Source organism: Bos mutus, chromosome 7 (genome assembly GCF_027580195.1).
Source record: "Bos mutus isolate GX-2022 chromosome 7, NWIPB_WYAK_1.1, whole genome shotgun sequence".
Classification (NCBI taxonomy): Eukaryota; Metazoa; Chordata; class Mammalia; order Artiodactyla; family Bovidae; genus Bos; species Bos mutus.
In genome coordinates, this window is record NC_091623.1 from 84367647 (window position 1) to 84388053 (window position 20407).

The window sequence follows — 20407 nt, forward strand, 5'->3', positions numbered from 1 at the left end:
TAGCACTTTGATATTTAATTGCATGCTTTTTTGGAAAGGAAGTGCATTTATTATGTGTTTGGAGCATTGCTTTGGATTACATATTGGGTTTTTCTCCCAACTTGTGGGCCAGTAGAGTCAGAGGGGTGGGGTTTATAAAGCAAGATCTCAGGAGGCAGAATATATGGGAATGTTGAGAGATGGCGCAAGGGAATATGGGGGAAAATGTTTGGAAAAGTGGGAGAAAGTTGTTTTGGAAAAAACTGCCACAGTTGCTGGAACTGGAAATTGGAAACATGAAGGAAGCCAAAGTGAAATGAATGTCAGCGTATATCTCTTTGAAGTCAGTGTTATTTGTGAATAAACCATGCAGAGCTTATAAGGATTTTGAATCTTTTTTTGCAGCTGTAAATCTGTTTTTTCCTATGTAAATGAATTTTAAGTTTACTACTAAAATGCTAACATTATGTTTATTTTTGTATTATTGTGTAGTTGCTCTTGCATATGGAATCTATAAACAAGATCTTCCTGCCTTAGAAGAGAAACCAAGAAATGTAGTTTTTGTAGACATGGGGCATTCTTCTTATCAAGTTTCTGTATGTGCATTTAATAGAGGAAAACTTAAAGTAAGTATATTTTTCCCAGGAGACTGTATTACAGATGTATGATAATTAGGAATTCATGAGAGGCAACTTAAAGTAGTTGGTTATGGAGTTGTGTTTCAGGGCTTCCTTGGTGGTCCAGTGGTTAAGAATCGTCCTGCCAATGCAGGGGATATGGGTTTGTTCTCTGGTCCAGGAAGACGCCACGTGCTGCTCAGCAGTGAAGCCTGTGTGCCACGACTACTGGCCCTGTGCTCTAGAGCCCTTGGGCTGCCACTGTTGAGCCTGCATGCCACAAGGACTGAAGCTTGTACGCCTAGAGCCTGTGCTCTGCAGCATGAGAAGCCACTGCAACTAGAGGAAGCCTGCTAGAGAAAACAGTGAGGGCCCACCTCAGCCATAAATAAATACATATCAAAGAATTTTGTTTCACTAGTGGAAACTTGGTATGAGCCATCTGAACTAGAAGTTAGTTGTGTAGGGGTGGGGTGGAAGTTGAAGGCCCAAAGTAATTTTTGAGGTGTTGACAAGATAATGAAGCAAAGAGCATAGAACTTGAGGAAAAAGTCCTTAGATTCCTGAGCCTGTTTTTTTTGTCTGTAATGTGGGGAAAATAATGCTTGCCTTGCAGGTTTACTAGGGGGAGTCTTTAATGTATAGTCCCTTCAGAGGTCTTAACACTGAGGATTAAGGGATGATAAGGGTATTCTCTTAAGGTTTTGAATGTTCTGGGAACAGGGTGGAGTGACTAGAACTTGGCTGGCCAAAAGAAACCAGCCTAGGAGTTCTAGTCTAGATGTCTAGAGATGATAGAGCTCTGGAGAAAGCAGTTTTGTACACAGAGAAGTCTAGTAATGTTAATGGCAAGGAGGGACCGGAGGGTGACGCTGGTCACAGTTGAAAAAAGCTTTTGTAGTATGTATATACACTTCCTATATTAGTCTCTTTATTAAAGTAAAATTTATGTAGAGTGAAAGGTATAGATTTTAGGTGTTCAGTGAGTTAAAAAAAATTTTTTTTAATTGAAGAAAACTACACTTCAGTGTTGTATTAGTTCTAGGTATTACAGCATAGTGATTCAGTTATACATATATTGGTAAATTCTTTTTCAGATTCTTTTTTCCTTATAGGGACAATTACAAAATTGCAAAATACTGAGAGTAGTTCCCTGTGCTATACAGTAGGTCCTTATTGGTTCTTTAGTTTATTTATAGTAGTGTTAATCCCATCTTCCTAATTTATCCCTCCCCCTCAGCTTCCTGTGGTTAACTTTGGTAACCATAAGTTTTTTTCCTTTGTCTGTGGGTCACAGTCAGATTTGATAGTGTTTGCTAGTTCCTCAGTGGTACATAAAATCAGTTTTCTAGCTTGGTGATTTTATCTAGAATGTACTTAAAAACCAAGGATAATCTGCATATTCGCTTTAATTACTTGGGTTCTGTATCAGGGTTTTTGCTGCCAGCTCTAAATTGGCTTTCTGCTCCCCCAACTTGGGGGTTGGTCTAATGGAACTACCTATCCCAGAATAAGTATTTTTTAGATTTGAAGGGTATTTTGAGTTTCTCTTTGTTACAGTCCCTTGTTTCTTTGAAAAATGGACTTGATTCTGCTTTATATTCTGATTTGTCCCCACCCCCTTTTTTTTTAATATAAAGCAGATCTTGGGGATGGTTGGGAAATAAGAGGATCATAATTTTTACAGATACAAATGATGGACCAAGTGTTATTCTCAAGTGTTTAAGCTTTACTTTTATCCATAATAGGATTATTTCTAAATTCCAGTTTATACTCTCACTTTTTAGACAGCAGGTATTGGCTATAATTTAGCCTTGTCTTTGAGTCAGAGTGATGAGTATTAGTATTTGCTTCACTATCAGCTGTCACTTGTCAGTTTTCCAATTACAGTTTAAATTTAACTATCAAAATACTTACTATAGAATCATACCAAATTTGGAAACATATATGTATGAAGGAAAGACATTTATGATCTTACTACAGTTTGATATATTTCATTCTAGTCATTTATGAAAACAAAATTGGAATTACACAGAACTGTACTCAGTTCTGTATTGTCTGTTTTTTTTTTTCTTTCTTTCATGAGATCACTCACTAAGAAAAACTTCCTGAGGACATTTAACATTCTTTGAAGAGATGGTTTTGAGGGTGTTGGTCATCACTTACTTAGCCAGTTTTCTATTATTGAATCTGATTAGATCTTCTGATTTCCTTTAGAGATTTAGAAAAGGATAACCCAACCTAATTATAGTTTTCTATGTTGAATAGAAACAGATTACTGTGAGTTAAGGCTTTAGCATATTTTCTGGTGGTAAATTGCATGAAGCTAAATAAGCCTTTGGTATTATTTGCAGTTTTGTGGTAGAGATAAGACTAGATCTGTATATGACATGTTAGTGTATTGGCTCTTGAATTATAATTATTGTTTGGAGTCAGATTGGTGTAGTGGGGAAGGCATAGGTTTTAAAATTGAGATTGGGTTTTGAATTCTACTTCTACCGCTTAATATCTTTGTGACCTATAGATTGTCAGATCTGTTTAGATCTGTAAATTGAGGGTTATGATGTCTCATTTCGTAGTGGTTGTAACCTTGTTTAAATGACATATGCACATTGCCTTGTTTCGACCTTAATGTCCCTTACCACCTTTTTATTACAGTTTACCAGTTACATATATGTCATGATAAAATTTTAAATTGGTTAGTTTTTTAACTAATTATCATCTTTTCCCAAAGGTTCTGGCCACTGCATTTGACACAACACTGGGAGGCAGAAAATTTGATGAGGTGCTAGTAAATCACTTCTGTGAAGAATTTGGAAAGAAATACAAGCTAGACATAAAGTCCAAAATCCGTGCATTATTACGACTGTCTCAGGAGTGTGAGAAACTCAAGAAATTGATGAGTGCAAATGCTTCAGACCTTCCTTTGAGCATTGAATGTTTTATGAATGATGTTGATGTTTCTGGAACTATGAATAGGTAACCATATTAATATTTTGATGGTAAACTGAACTGTGGCGTTTCTCTATATTAGCCTTAATTATCTAATTGTTGAAGTTATCGTGATTGTTACAACTTCAGATTTTGTAGGTAAAAATCTAGAGGCCATTCAGGATCTTGCCTTTAATGTGAAGGTTGGGTTTGATTATTCAAATAATTTCAACTAATTGATTTGTTCTGGTTAATTGGTTAATTGAATGTTCCAAGAAATTGGCAGTTCTTCAACATGTGCCTGTGTTAAACGTGAGTCACTAGTTTTCATAAATTCAGGGCAGAGTGCTTTAATGCAGAATTATATGGAATTTGCTTTAGTCATTGACTCAGAAATTGTGTTTTTGAGTAATTCAGTATCACTTGAGACAACAGGTCTTTTTGTATGACATGATAAGAATTCTGGGTAATTTGATGTTTCAGGGTTATCCTCAGAAACACCCAGAATGTGTCTGTTACCAGGTCAGGTTGCATGGATGTTCTTCAGGATGTGAACTCTACTTACTGGTAGAATTTAAAGAAGACTATGGATTGTTTGGGAAAGTGTGGCCTGAGCCATGCTCAGAATGTTGAGATGGGCATCAGAATTGCTTCTAGTCTGCCAGAATTAGATTACTGTGCCTAGTAACCAGATTGTAGTCACCTTTCTCGTCTACTTGAAGTGATGGTTTTCATTTTAATTTTTTTTCATTAAACTGTAGCTTTCTTGTGTTTGTATAATGTATTAGGTGGAATCCTACACTATATGTTTGGCTTCTTTTGTGTCTGGCTTCTTTAACTTAATGTTTCTAAGTTCATCCACGTTGTATGTGTTTGTACCTCATTGCTTTTTATGGCAAGTAATATTCCATTTGTGTGGGCAGATCACATTTTATTCATCCATTCATTAATTACTGGACATCTGTGTTTCCACCTTTGAGCTTTTGTGATGAGTGCTTTAGAAACATTCACCACAAGTTGTGTGAGTATCTTGTTTTCAGTTCTTTTGGGTATGTAGCCAGGAGTGGAATTGCTTGGTCATGTGGTAATTATATACTTAGGTTTTTGTGGAATCACCAAACTATTTTCAGTGTGTCCAGTGCATCTCTAGTGGAAGTGCTCACTTCCCTCCTAAAAGCTCAGAAATACTTATTTCACGTAAAAATGAGTAAAATGCTGAGTTACCATATGATTTAGCATTTCTGCTCTTAGGTATATATCCAAGAGAACTGAAAACACATTTACACAAAAATTTATACACAAATGTTCATAGCACTCTTTTTTTTTTTTTTTGATAGAAATGTGTTTGTTTATTTGAAATTTAAATTACACTGGTGAACCTGTATTTAATCTAGCCATCGTGCTGCTGCTGCTGCTAAGTCGCTTCAGTCGTGTCCGACTCTGTGCGGCCCCATAGATGGCAGCCCACCAGGCTCCCCCATCCCTGGGATTCTCCAGGCAAGAACACTGGAGTGGGTTGCCATTTCCTTCTCCAATGCATGAAAGGGAAAAGTGAAAGTGAAGTCGCTCAGTCGTGTCTGACTCTTAGCGACCCCGTGGACTGCAGCCTACTAGGCTCCTCTGTCCATGGGATTTTCCAGGCAAGAGTACTAGAGTGGGGTGCCATTGCCTTCTCCAGTCATAGCACTCTTTATGATACCCCCAAAATGGAAACAACCCAGATTCCCATCAACTGATAAACTAGATAAACAAAACTCAACTGATAAACAAAATATGATATGTCCATATAATAGAATATTATTTGGCAATTTAAAAACTGTTGAATAGATGCATAGTATAGCATGAATGAACGTTGAAAAATTTATGCTAGAGGAAGGAAATGTTAAAATTACTACATTTTGTCTAATTCTGTTTATATGAAATGTCCAAAATGAGTGGTTGCCTAGGGCTAGGGTTTTGGTGGAGTTGGAAGAATAATGTTAATGGCGGTAAAAATACTCTTTTAGGGTGATGAAAATGTTTTAAAATTGATAGTGGTGATGCTTGCACAATTCTGAATATACTAAAAGCCATTGAATTGTGCACTTTAAATATGACACTTTTTGTGTCATTTCTATTGTATGTGAATTTAAATTTCAGTAAAACTTTATAAAAAGGAACGACCTCTGCCACTGCTGTCTTTCTAGAATGCTCTGTGTACTTTGTTTTTCATGTTTTTATTATGGACATTTTCAAATATGCAGCAAAAGTGGAAGAATTTTACAGTGAACATTCTTATCCTGCCACTTAGGCTCTACCGATAATATTAACTACTTGTTTTTTCACCTACCCATTGATCTATCCGTCCTTCTGTCTACCCATCAGTTTTATCTTTTGATGCATCTCAAAGCCATCTATCTAGACACTTTTAAGTATGCGTATTAACCAGAGTTTAACGTTTGTAGTTTTTGGTATACTTTACATAAAGACATGCTCAACTTTTAAGTGTCATTTGCTAAGTTTTGACAGTTGCATGCATCCTACAAACCACTACTCTCCATCCTTTTAGAAGTTTTCTCAGTGCTCCATCCTCAAGGGCAGCCATTGATAAGGTCTTTTATTTTGAGGGACATAGATTACGTTTACCTTTTCTAGAAGTGTAAATGAAATCATACAGTATTTCGTCTTTTGTGTAAGACTTCTTTGGTCAGCATGAAACTGATACTCATTTAGCTCAGCAGTCCCCAACTGTTTTGGCAACTGGACCTGGTTTCGTGGAAGACAGTTTTTCCACAGATGTTGGGGGTAGGGAAGATGGGAATGATTCCTGGATGATGCAAGAGCATTACATTTATTACGCTGCTGCTGATCTGACGGGAGGTGGAGCTCAGGTAGTGATGGGGAATGACTGTAAATACAGATGAAGCTTGCTCTCCAGTCACTTCCTGCTGTGTGGCCGGGTTCCTAACAGGCTGAGGACCAGAGCTGGTCTGTGGCCCGGGTTTGGACCCCTGACCTAGTTGCTGCATGTATCATCTGTTCTTGTGTATTGCTGCCTAGTGTGACGCTGTAGACTTAGGTTTTCTCCTACTGCTGGACTCAACTCTTTCCACTTTTTTGATATTAGGAACAAAACTGTCATTTTAAACTTGATTTTGGTTGCTATACATCCTCATCAATATTGGTATTAGTGATCTTGAATTTTTGCCATTCTGGTGGGTGCATTCTATACCTCTACTGTTTTTCTTTTTTTGAGATGTAATTCGTAAAAGTTAACACATTTATAATTCAGTGGGTTTTAATATATTCATAGAATTGTGCAACCATTACCACAACCCAGTTTTAGAATATTTTCATTACCTCATAAAGAAACTCTAAATGAGCTATCGTTCTGTGAAAAGACATGGGAAAATCTTAACTGTATATTTCTAAGCAATAGTAGTCAGTCTAAAAAGGCTGTATGATTCCAACTATATGACATTCTAGAAATATTTGACATTGTATATGGCATTCTATGTGATAATGATATGACATTCTAGAAGAGAGAAAACTGTGGAGACAATAAAAAGATTCAGTGGAGGTTCAGTGAAAGGGAAGGATGAATAGAGTATGGAAGATCTTTAGAGTAGTGAGACTATTCAGTACGGTACGGTAATGGTGAATACTTCCGCCATTTGTCAAATTATGTAGAACCTTAATTTATACTACCATGTATCAGTATTGGCTCATCAGTTGTTAGAAATGTATCTTACTAATGCAAGATGCTAATAGGGAAACTGAGTTGGGAGTAAGAGGTGTATGGGAATTCTCTGTACTTTCTGTTTATTTCTCTGTAAACCTGCTGCTGCTGCTGCTAAGTCACTTCAGTCATGTCCGACTCTGTGTGACCCCATAGACAGCAGCCCACGAGGCTCCCCCGACCCTGGGATTCTCCAGGCAAGAACACTGGAGTGGGTTGCCATTTCCTTCTCCACTAATATGTTGAGAAATTGCTAAACTCTTCCAAAGTGGCTGTAACATTTTATGTTCCTGCCAAGAATGTGTATGAGGTCCAGTTTCTCTGCATCTTTGCCAGTGCTTGTTATGTCTGTTTGATTATAGTTATTTATTCTACATAAAAGTGGACTGTGACTTGACCTGTTGTTTTTTTTTTCATAGAGGCAAATTTCTGGAGATGTGTGATGATCTCTTAGCTAGAGTAGAGCCACCGCTTCGTAGTGTTTTGGAACAGGCCAGTAAGTATTTTTGTGATTAAATTGTTCATCTTGGGCTGTCCGGAGAATGTTAACTCTCCCCACCCCTCCATCCCCAGTTGTACCAGTTTTCACTGTATGAACTACTTCAATGCTATATTAAACTTCTTTTTACCAATATCTTCCCCCTGCAGTACCTCCAGTAGTATCTGGGAAAGTCTTAATAGTTTTCCCCAGAAACATAATTCAGACAGATTCAAAGATGGGTTTAATGTCTTAGGTATTTCATGGTGGTAAAAATTATCTTTAGCAATGTTGCTGTGGTAGTTTTGTGGGATTTTCTGTCAGTGAATCTTGTTGACTAAGAAGGGGGAGGATATGATAACCATATACTTAATTTAATCTCAGGGTAAAAGGTAGAAGTTTGATTTAAGAATATATTACTGTTGTTTCCCAAATCTTTGACAGACCTTTTCCTAGAGTCCACTCTTGTACTCTGATCTTGACACAGGCTCAGATATGAAAACGGAGGGATTTTGACAAATGTATGTTCTTTTCATACTGGTACAGCCCGTTTCTTTAAATAGCCCTTCTCAACAGATTGTCACTCAACAGATTATTGCATAAAATGTGAGCAGGAAGCCAGGTGGTATTAAGAGGTATTTTATGAATGACGGCAGAGCCTTGGGTGGTACCCTCTTTCCTTCTGTTATGAGGAGACTGAACCTGTATCGTAATCTGAGCCAGCAGAGCCCTGAGGTCCCTCGACTGATACTCTCAGACTGTATCCTGAAGTCTACTTAGTCTTAGTCCACACAGGCCTGTCAGGCTGGGTCAGACAGACCTTCCTTACCACTTGGTGTCCGCCTTTTATTTTCTTTATGGCTAGCTTAACTTTTGGTGTTTTAACACTTATTTGTGTGAGTCTTTCTGAGATTGCAGGACTTCTGCACTATAGGACTTTAGTTATTCCTCACCCTCATCTCTTAAATCTCAGTACTGCTGTGCCACCCTGCCCTCATTGTTTTGAGCATTAAAATACAACTACCTGCTTCCAAATGGCACAGACTTTTATGTGTGTGTGTGTGTATGTTACTGTGGAGGGGATGAAGAGTGGTGGTGGGTTTTCTTACATATTTTTGAATTATTTTGTTGTGATAAGATGTTATATTGCTCTCTTGTTTCATTGTAAAACATGAATTGAAAGATTCTTTTAATCTAAGTGTCTATTCTAATTGTTTTTAAATAGAGTTAAAGAAAGAAGATATTTATGCAGTGGAGATAGTTGGTGGTGCAACACGAATCCCTGCAGTGAAAGAGAAGATCAGCAAATTTTTTGGTAAAGAAATCAGTACAACACTAAATGCCGATGAAGCTGTCACTCGAGGCTGTGCATTGCAGGTGAGCTTCCTTTCGTTCACAGGCAGCCACTGACAGGTCGTTGTAGCAGTCCAACAGTGGCTAACGTATCCAGCTAGTCTGAGACTAGCTCCTGATTTTAGGTCTAAGATTCTGAAACATTTGTTTTAAAATTGATACTAGAGGTGGCCTTCATAAATGGAATTATTAGTACTATATAACATGTAATAAGATGAAAGAATTTACTAGAAACATAAGTAGGCCTGAAATACTACTAGAATTTGGTATATTTGTTACATGAAGTAGTGTTATACATCAGTTAAATAAAGGTTGAGATTAATGGAAAAATAACAAGGAATAGCTAGATTAATGGGTGATTTGACAAATGATAGACACTTATAAAACCACTTATTTCAGTTCAGTTCAGTTCAGTCGCTCAGTCGTGTCCGACTCTTTGTGACCCCATGAATCGCAGCACGCCAGGCCTCCCTGTCCATCACCAACTCCCGGAGTTCACTGAGACTCAAGTCCATCGAGTCGGTGATGCCATCCAGCCATCTCATCCTCTGTCGTCCCCTCCTCCTCTTGCCCCCAATCCCTCCCAGCATCAGAGTCTTTTCCAGTGAGTCATCTCTTCTCATGAGGTGGCCAAAGTACTGGAGTTTCAGCTTTAGTATAATTCCTTCCAAAGAAGTCCCAGGGCTGATGTCCTTCAGAATGGACTGGTTGGATCTCCTTGCAGTCCAGGGGACTCTCAAGAGTCTTCTCCAACACCACAGTTCAAAAGCATCAATTCTTTGGCGCTCAGCCTTCTTCACAGTCCAACTCTCACATCCATACATGACCACAGGAAAAACCATAGCCTTGACTAGACGGACCTTCATTGGCAAAGTAATGTCTCTGCTTTTCAATATGCTATCTAGGTTGGTCATAACTTTCCTTCCAAGGAGTAAGCGTCTTTTAATTTCATGGCTGCAGTCATCATCTGCAGTGATTTTGGAGCCCCCCAAAATAAAGTCTGACACTGTTTCCACTGTTTCCCCATCTATTTCCCATGAAGTGATGGGACCAGATGCCATGATTTTCATTTTTGAATGTTTAGTTTTAAGCCAACTTTTTCACTCTCCTCTTTCACCTTCATCAAGAGGCTTTTTAGTTCCTCTTCACTTTCTGCCATAAGGGTGGTGTCATCTGCATATCTGAGGTTATTGATATTTCTCCCGGCAATCTTGATTCCAGCTTGTGCTTCTTCCAGCCCAGCGTTTCTCATGATGTACTCTGCATATAAGGTAAATAAGCAGGGTGACAATATACAGCCTTGACGTACTCCTTTTCCTATTTGGAACCAGTCTGTTGTTCCATGTCCAGTTCTAACTGTTGCTTCCTAACCTGCATACAAATTTCTCAAGAGGCAGGTCAGGTGATCTGGTATTCCCATCTCTTTCAGAATTTTCCACAGTTTATTGTGATCCACACAGTCAAAGGCTTTGGCATAGTCAATAAAGCAGAAATAGATGCTTTTCTGGAACTCTCTTCCTTTTTCCATAATCCAGCTGATGTTGTCAATTTGGTCTCTGGTTCCTCTGCCTTTTCTAAAACCAGCTTGAACATCTGGAAGTTCATGGTTCACATATTGCTGAAGCCTGGCTTGGAGAATTTTGAGCATTACTTTACTAGCGTGTGAGATGAGTGCAATTGTGTGGTAGTTTGAGCATTCTTTGGCATTGCCTTTCTTTGGGATTGGAATGAAAACTGACCTTTTCCAGTCCTGTGGCCACTGCTGAGTTTTCCAAATTTGCTGGCATATTGAGTGCAGCAGTTTCACAGCATCATCTTTCAGGATTTGAAATAGCTCAACTGGAATTCCATCACCTCCGCTAGCTTTGTTCGTAGTGATGCTTTCTAAGGCCCACTTGACTTCACATTCCAGGATGTCTGGCTCTAGGTGAGTGATCACACCATCGTGATTATCTGGGTCATGAAGATCTTTTTGTATAGTTCTTCTGTGTATTCTTGCCACCTCTTCTTAATATCTTCTGCTTCTGTTAGGTCCATATCATTTCTGTCCTTTATCGAGCCCATCTTTGCATGAAATGTTCCCTTGGTATCTCTAATTTTCTTGAAGAGATCTCTGCTGCTAAGTCACTTCAGTCGTGTCCGACTCTGTGCTCTGTGCGACCCCATAGACGGCAGCCCACCAGGCTCCCTCGTCCCTGGGATTTTCCAGGCAAGAACACTGGAATGGGTTGCCATTTCCTCCTCCCATGCATGAAAGTGAAAAGTGAAAGTGAAGTCGCTCAGTCGTGTCCAACCCTCAGCGACCCCATCTCTAGTCTTTCCCAATATGTTGTTTGCCTCTATTTCTTTGCATTGATCTCTGAGGAAGGCTTTCTTTTCTCTCCTTACTATTCTTTGGAACTCTGCATTCAGATGCTTATATCTTTCCTTTTCTCCTTTGCTTTTCGCTTCTTTTCTTTTCACAGCTATTTGTAAGTCCTCCCCAGACAGCCATTTTGCTTTTTTGCATTTCTTTTCCATGGGGATGGTCTTGATCCCTGTCTCCTGTACAGTGTCACGAACCTCAGTCCATAGTTCATCAGGCACTCTTATCTATCAGATCTAGGCCCTTAAATCTATTTCTCACTTCCACTGTATAATCATAAGGGATTTGATTTAGGTCATACCTGAATGGTCTAGTGGTTTTCCCTACTTTCTTCAATTTCAGTCTGAATTTGGCAATAAGGAGTTCATGAATATAATCAATCTGATTTCGGTGTTGACCATCTGGTGATGTCCATGTGTAGAGTCTTCTCTTGTGTTGTTGGAAGAGGGTGTTGCCTATGACCAGTGCATTTTCTTGCAAAACTCTATTAGGCTTTGCCCTGCTTCATTCCGTATTCCAAGGCCAAATTTGCCTGTTACTCCAGGTGTTTCTTGACTTCCTACTTTTGCATTCCAGTCCCCTATAATGAAAATGACATCTTTTTTGGGTGTTAGTTCTAAAAGGTCTTGTAGGTCTTCATAGAACCATTCAACTTCAGCTTCTTCAGCTTACTGGTTGGGGCATAGACTTGGATTACTGTGATATTGAATGGTTTGCCCTGGAAACGAACAGAGATCATTCTGTCGTTATTGAGATTGCATCCAAGTACTGCATTTCGAACTCTTTTGTTGACCATGATGGCTACTCCATTTCTTGTGAGGGATTCCTGCCCGCAGTAGTAGATACAATGATCGTCTGAGTTAAATTCACCCATTCCAGTCCGTTTTAGTTCGCTGATTCCTAGAATGTCAACGTTCACTCTTGCCATCTCCTGTTGGACCACTTCCAATTTGCTTTGATTCATGGACCTGACATTCCAGGTTCCTATTCAATATTGCTCTTTACAGCATCGGACATTGCTTCTATCACCAGTCACATCCACAACTGGGTATTGTTTTCGCTTTGGCTCCATCCCTTCATTCTTTCTGGAGTTATTTCTCCACTGATCTCCAGTAGCATATTGGGCACCTACTGACCTGGGGAAGTTCCTCTTTCAGTATCGTATCATTTTGCCTTTTCATACTGTTAAGTGGTTTGCCATTCCCTTCTCCAGTGGACCACATTCTGTCAGACCTCTGCACCATGACCCGCCTGTCTTAGGTGGCCCCACGGGCATGCCTTAGTTTCATTGAGTTAGACAAGGCTGTGGTCCTAATGTGATTAGATTGACTAGTTTTCTCTGAGTATGGTTTCAGTGTGTCTGTGTTAACATTCCCTGGTAGCTCAGAGGTTAAAGTGTCTGCTTGCAATGCGAGAGACCTGGGTTCGATCCCTTGTTTGGGAAGATCCCCTGGAGAAGGAAATGACAATCTACTCCAGAATTCTTGCCTGGAGAATCCCATGGATGGAGGAGCTTGGTGGGCTACAGTCCACGGGGTCACAAAGAGTCGGACACGACTGAGCGACTTCACCGCTTATTTGGACTTCCCTGGTGGCTCAGATGGTAAAGCGTCTGTCTAGAATGTGGGAGATCTGGGTTTAAGCCCTGGGTTGGGAAGATCCCCTGGAGAAGGAAATGGCAAGGCACTCCAGTACTCTTTCCTGGAAATTCCCATGGACAGAGGGGCCTGATTGGCTACAGTCTATGGGGTCACAAAGGGTCGTCACCACTTATTTAGATACTGCTAAATTATTAATGTAAGTAGATGCTCTTCTGAAGTCATTTTACTTATAGGTCTTATATAGTTCATAATGCCTATTTGACAAATGGAGTTTTTAAAAATTCTTATTGTAGTGTGCAATCTTATCGCCTGCTTTCAAAGTCAGAGAATTTTCTATCACTGATGTAGTACCATATTCAATATCTCTGAGATGGAATTCTCCAGCTGAAGAAGGGTCAAGGTAATGTTTTTTTAATGATTTTTGTACTTAACAAGTTAAGTCTTGGTAAATACTCTGTTTCAGCTTACACAAATCTCTTATGTTATAGTGCATGAAGCAAAGTGATTATTTACTTTACTCATCAGAATAAGTTTGTGTCCTTATTAATTTTGTTTATTTGATCCTGCTGAAATAATTGGTGCCTTTTATGTGCCCTGGTGGCTCAGACGGTAAAGAGTCTGCCTGCAGTGCGGGAGACGTGTGCTCGATCCCTGGGTTGGGAAGATCCCCTGGAGAAGGAAATGGCAACCCACTCCAGTGTTCTTTCCTGGAGAATCCCATGGGCGGAGGAGCCTGACAGGCTGCAGTCCCCAGGGTCGCGAAGAGTCGGACATGACTTCACTTTAACTTTTACTTTCATGTGTCGAAGTGTGTGTGTGTGTGTTTAAAACTGATACTTTACATAAACACACTTAGATTTTTTGTTTTTCTTAGAAACTCTTATGAACTGGAAATGATGCCAGTTGAGAAGAGTAACTAGAGTTGTATAATAATTACAAAACTAGAATACCTGGGTAAAAGTGTTAGAAATGTCCTAAATTTGTGTTTGTCTTTTTTCCTCCATTCAGTGACTGTGAAGTCTTTTCAAAAAATCATGCTGCTCCTTTCTCTAAAGTACTCACATTTTATAGAAAGGAACCTTTCACTCTTGAGGCTTATTATAGCTCTCCTCAAGATTTGCCTTATCCAGATCCTGCTATAGGTAAGTAAAGAGTTGGGAATTTAAAAAATTGTGTACTTGGGAGAATGGGAATAGCAAAGTAAGTATCATATACTGAGATGTGAGTATTTTAAATCACATGCACAAAAAAACCTTTCAGAATGGGAATAGCAAAGTGAGTATAATATACTGAAATTTGAATACTTTAAATCACATGCACAAAAAAACCTTTCAGTTTTATTATCAGGTTCAGAACCAGCAGGATGGTCATTATTTAATTGGATCTCCTCCTGTGGACCGAAGTTCTTTTTTTTTAAATAAGATTTTTAAAATTAATTTTAATCAGTTAAAAAATTTTTGGCTGCACCATGTGGCTTATTAGTTCTTAGTTCCCTGACCAGGAATCAAACCTGTGCCCTTGACAGGGAAAGCATGATGGAGTCCTGACCATTGGACCACCAAGGAATTCCCTGGGCTGTAGTTCTTGGTTAATGCACATTATTTATTGTTATACTTTGTGCATACTGTGATGCTGGTTACTGAAAGTATTCAATTCTGACCCTAACATAGAGTTAGGTGTACACAGAAAAATTATTAGCAGATTGTGATAATCAGTCATAGGCTATGGAACCATGTTGTCTTCATTCTTCATTGACTATGAGAAACTTAGTATCTGGAAATAATAACAGTTGAGGAGAGAGAATCTAGAGGGTTAATGATAATTACAGAACTAGAGTACATGCGTAAAGTATTAGGAACATCCTGAATGGCACTTAGAAGCTTAGAAAGTTAACCTACTGCGTTTTCCTCACTTGTAAAACAGAAATAAACATGATAATTAATAGTTTACAGAGTTTTATGACATTAAAAACATGAGCAAAACGCTAGTATAGTAACTGAATCTAGAAATGGCAGTTTCTTAATAAGTGACAATATGGAATCTTTGGGATTTTCAGTAGATGAAAATGTGACCAATCTGTTCTAGGAATTTACTCTGAAGCGACTTAGCAGCAGCAGCAGCATATAAAGATGAATTGGGATAAGGGACTGGAGGGAAGGACATGTTTGAAGAGTTAGGAGATACTTGAGTTCTTAATTGGGAGAAGATGATTAAAAGTTTGGTTATATGTGAAAGAAGGAGAAATCTGATGATGTATTAAGATTCTAAGAGTGCCCACTTTGCTTATTTGAAGTATTGTGCTACTGACCTTTCACTGAGAAATGGACATAACCTGGCAGTATGGACATATATTTGTGTTTGAATTCATCCTCTTAGGTTATGTGTTCTCTTTTGTCTTTCATACATCCTTAGCTCAGTTCTCAGTTCAGAAAGTCACTCCTCAGTCTGATGGCTCCAGTTCAAAAGTGAAAGTCAAGGTTCGAGTAAATGTCCATGGCATTTTCAGTGTGTCCAGTGCCTCTCTAGTGGAAGTGCACAAGTTTGAGGAAAATGAGGAACCGATGGAAACAGATCAGAATGCAAAGGAGGAAGAGGTAATCTAGATAATTTTATACCATTTTAGGCCATTTATAATGGCTCAGAGGTGACACTTGTCTAGAAATTCTAGCAAATAGGGTGACAGAGCTGCTGAGAGTAGGTTTGCATGCATAGCCCATCATGTGTGAACTAGCACAAAGTATTTATATGGAATTTGTATAGAAATGGGACATAGTCGGCTTCCTCCTTTAGACCATGCGCTTGTCAATTTGAGTTATTCTTGATTCTTTTGTGATTACTGGAGAATGCTGAGTCTCAGTTGATTATTTCCATAGGTAGCGTAGAATTCGCACTCATCTGTTGGAGTCATGCACTGGGCCTTGTCCTTATTGTGTGTAAAAATCAAGGCTTTATAAAACTGCATGAACTTATGTTCAGGTCTCATCCCCACAGATTTTGTTAAAGTTGGTCTGGGCTACAGCCCAGGTAGGTGTTGGTTTTAAAACCTCCGAGGCTATTATAATACGCCATAGGCATTGAAAGCTAGTGTGATTCAGGGTCTCTACAGACATCTTTATTATTGGCAGGCTTTGTTCTTTAAGCACTTCTAAAAGAATTTTCAAGGTGTCCACTTTCCCTAATGCATACAGTGGTTGTACTTTTGAGGATGAAATGTCTGATTTTAAAAACTACTGTAAGAAGAGAGAAATGTGTTCATGAGGAAGCAAGGAGAAACTCATGTTCTCTTCAGATTTTATTGTGTTAAATATTGCCACACTACATACTTCTGAGTACTGCTATGGCTTTATAATGTAGTTCTGTAACCACTCTTTTGTATATAAGGGCAGGCAAATGTTATCTCCATTGTACAGATGTGGTAACTGAGATCCAGAGAGGAAAACTTTTGTGTTCTAAGTATAACATATATGTCATAGCTGGAATTAGAGTCTGGTTTGTCTGATTGCTGGTAATTAGCAGGAATTCCATATCCTGTGATTTTGCCACTGTGTCGTGAAAGTTGCTTTAGTCTTTTCGCTAGTATTTCCTAGTTTCAGAATTCGATGTGACCTGTTTTTCAGAAGATGCAAGTGGACCAGGAGGAGCCACATGTTGAAGAGCAACAGCAGCAGACACCAGCAGAAAATAGGGTGGAGTCTGAAGAAATGGAGGTATAAATTGTATTTTACAGTGTGATTTGCTGTCTTTTTACATACATGGTTTTGACCTGACATATTATGTCTTGGAAGGGGATTAGAAATCTTCATTTCTTTGAACAGTCCTTTTTTTTTTTGGTGTTGAAATAGAATTTATTTAGAATAGTTTTTTGTTTAAAAAAATCCCCCTAATCTAAAAGTTTGGCTTTCAGCACATATCAGGTTGCTGCCTTATCATATTCAGGCTGCCTTAACAGCCTTTAGAAATATTAAAATTGTAAACATTAATGAAACACTCCGAGTCTTCCTTAAATAATGTATGACAAGTTCCAGTCTAGTACTCTTAAAGGCAAAATTATATCAGTTCTCATAATTTTGACATGTAGTCTTTATAATTTAAGAGATCAATGTAACATTCCCCTAAAGAGCTGTTTATAACACTGTGTATCAGGAAGAGAGAGAATACAGAGGTCTTTCAGTTCTGCCTTGCATAGAGATAAAACTCAATAATATTAACTCCACAATACTTAACAGCCTTTCATAAAACAAGTAACAACTTTCTGCTTTAGTTTCCAAGAAGCCAGAAAACTGATCTCTAAATTTGAAGCTTTACGTCCCTCTGCCTCAAATTCTGAGATGCTCTTTTGATTTACACACCAGTTTTACATGAGGCCGATTGTCCCATTTAAGAATGGTCTGAGTATTGTGATTTTCTTTTTTTAAATAAATATTCAACTGGAAAATCCCTGGGCAAGGCCTTACCAATCAGTATTTTAATATTGAAAATTGAAGTGTTTAACATAATATAAATTCGCTTAGGCCTTGAGGCTTTTAAGTTCCTTTCAGACCAAAAGCTCTCAGTGCAGTGGGGTGAAATTGAGAGCTATGTGGTGGACTTTATTTCCCACTTTGATAAAACTAGATTTCTGCAGATCTTGTAGCTCTGTCATGTCAGTGTAGTTTCAGAGTCTTACTATTTACTATTGTAGTTTTCCAGGTAATTTATAACGGCCCGAGCTATTGATACGTAGCCTAATACAAAAGAAATCGAAAGGAGAAAATTTGAAATCATTTGCTTGAGATTACAGGACTGTATTATTGTTGAAATGTCTGTCTCAAGCAGTGTGAATCTGTTAGCAGTGAGCCTTGGGGTCCTCGGGAAGTCCATGGGAAATAAAAGACCTTGTAAACTTGGCTAAGGTTGTGCAGCACCCATCAGTCCCACTCGTGAGACTATGCTGCTAATCCCCTCTCTGCCAGTATATTTGAAGTCTTAAAGCAAGATTTTGTAGTGTGTTTGGAAAGTGTGTTTGGCAAGATGGTCTTTGAACTTTAGTCTGGATGGCATGTGGGAAGAAAGCACTCAGAAGCCCTAGTTTGACTAGTGATTGGTTCATGCTGGTTTCTGAATTGCTGTTACTAATAGTCATCTTACCCATAACTTACTCTTCACTAATAGTGAAACATGATTTTTTCAAATTTTGTCAACTCTTCTGAAACTTATCTTTACCTTGAAATACTGTTCAAAATAATAATATATTGACATACAGTTTGTAGATAATATTGAAATGAATGTGTAACATTTTTGGGTGCATTACAACCTGTTCTTTAACTTTTCAGTTTTCATGTTTAAATTTTGGCATCAGCATTGAAAACAGCTTCTCTTACAAATTATGTATGACATTGCAGGGTATAATCTCACCTCCTAAGGTATTTCTGATTGTGGCATTTAAAAAAGTTTGGCAGAGCCTTTAGGAGGCTCAAGTCTGGTACCCATTTTCATGTCGGTTAACAAACTTTAATTAATTTAACTTTGCAAATAATTGTAAAAAGAGAAAATAATGGACAGAGGAAATCATGCTGACAGATGCTTTAGTGTCTTGTAGGCCTTTTCGGAGGTGAAGACCTGTTGTTGCCTGGGTTGGGGGCAGCAGTGGGGGAGAGAAATACCTATTTTTCTTTGTTCTTGAAGGTGGGGGAGGAGAAAGGAGTGAGGTGGGCCTGACCTTTCCTCCTCCCCCCATCAGGCCTTAGAGGTGTGGGAAGTTTCATGGAGTTATTTAGGTTCCTTTCGTGAGGTGGCTTGGAAACTGACACCTTTTGTAGTATTGTTTTTAAAGGAAATAAAATACAAATGGTAACATAAATTTCAGCTCTGACGTAAGATTTGGACAGGAGGTGGGGAAATGACTTTGAAATCTTGCCTCATGTCATAGAGAAGATTATATTCCAGATTATTTGAAAGTTACAGATGAAGAATTAAAAACAGCTGGAATGGGACTTCCCTGATGGTCCAGTGGTTAAAAATCTGCCAGTGCAGACATGGGTTTGATCCCTGGTCCAAGAGGATCCCATATGCCACAGATCACACAGCTAAGCCTGTGCACCACAACTACTGAGCTTGCTGCCCTGTAATAAGAGGAGCGCCTCAGTGAGAAGCCTTGCACCACAACTAGACAGGCTGTGTGTAGCTGCAATGAAGGCCCAGCGCAGCCAAAAGGAGATAAATATTAAAAAAAAGAGCTGGAATGAATATTTTTCTAATCTGTGAATCAGCAGGAGCTTTGAAAGCATGAAAGCAGTGAAAGTAATCACAAAGGGAAAGATGGATGGGTTAAAAAATAAAAGCTTGCATAGACTAATAAAAGATTAGAAAAAATCTAGAAGAGTCAATCACTGGGGGGAAAAATCACAAAGATCCCAAGAGAATGGTGAATGAAATATGACTAGGCAATTTGGAGGAGTAAATATACCTTATAAATGTGTAAGAAAAGGTTATTGCCCCAATGAAAATAATAGATCACGGCAAATGAATTCTTCTTTGTGGCCAGGGTACAGCGAAATGGACTCTCTTACTCCTTGTGAGAATCGAAATAGGTATAGATACTCTGGAAGTCATCTTATTGCTGTATTTCTGATCCTTAAAAATTTCATTACCCTCTCCCTACTCATTTCCTATGCATGTTTGTATGTTTAGATAAGAGTGGAAGAAAATTAGAGAATATTTAATTGTAATGGTATGTTGATGGTGGGGTTATGGGAGTTTATGTGTGTGTGTATGTATGTATATGTGTATATGTGTGTACAAATCAGTAGTAAGTATAATCACACTGTGATACAATCAGTCTCCAGAACTTCTTTCATCTGTCTAACCAAAATTCATTTCTTCTATTCGTTCTTTCCCCATCCTCTGGGAACCACCATTACTTTTTATCTCTATGGATTTGACTATTCATATATTTCTAACTTTGCAGGTATTATAAGAAAACAAACTTAAGTTAGTAAAAAAGCAAAACCAACCTTTGAAACATGACCCATTTGGAAGCTGGAGTCTGTATGTATGTACTTAATGATTTCTCTTATTTTAGACCTCACAAGCTGGATCAAAAGACAAAAAGATGGACCAACCACCTCAAGCCAAGAAGGCAAAAGTGAAGACCAGTACTGTGGACCTGCCAATTGAGAATCAGCTCTTATGGCAGATAGACAGAGAGATGCTCAACTTATACATTGAAAATGAGGTGGTTATTTTAAGTCTGCTAGAGCAATAAGCTAGAACAGTAATGTGACCATAGTGTTCAAATGTGTCTAGTGACCTTTATGCATTGTGTGGGGTTTGGGAATAATTGAACGTTTTGGGGTATTGGAGGACAAGTTTAGTAGATCCCAAGAT

General features: G+C 38.6%; 1 protein-coding gene across 1 annotated transcript in view; it reads left to right on the plus strand.

Annotated features, from left to right (window-relative positions):
• The window catches only part of HSPA4 (heat shock protein family A (Hsp70) member 4), a 52898-nt gene that overhangs the window by 24859 nt on the left and 7632 nt on the right, over positions 1 to 20407 (plus strand). The window contains exons 6-14 of the mRNA XM_005890419.3: positions 472 to 605; positions 3331 to 3575; positions 7665 to 7741; positions 8949 to 9100; positions 13336 to 13442; positions 14051 to 14184; positions 15455 to 15636; positions 16660 to 16749; positions 20103 to 20255. Coding sequence (XP_005890481.1) covers positions 472 to 605; positions 3331 to 3575; positions 7665 to 7741; positions 8949 to 9100; positions 13336 to 13442; positions 14051 to 14184; positions 15455 to 15636; positions 16660 to 16749; positions 20103 to 20255 — 1274 coding nt within the window. The remainder of the gene's footprint in view (positions 1 to 471; positions 606 to 3330; positions 3576 to 7664; positions 7742 to 8948; positions 9101 to 13335; positions 13443 to 14050; positions 14185 to 15454; positions 15637 to 16659; positions 16750 to 20102; positions 20256 to 20407) is intronic.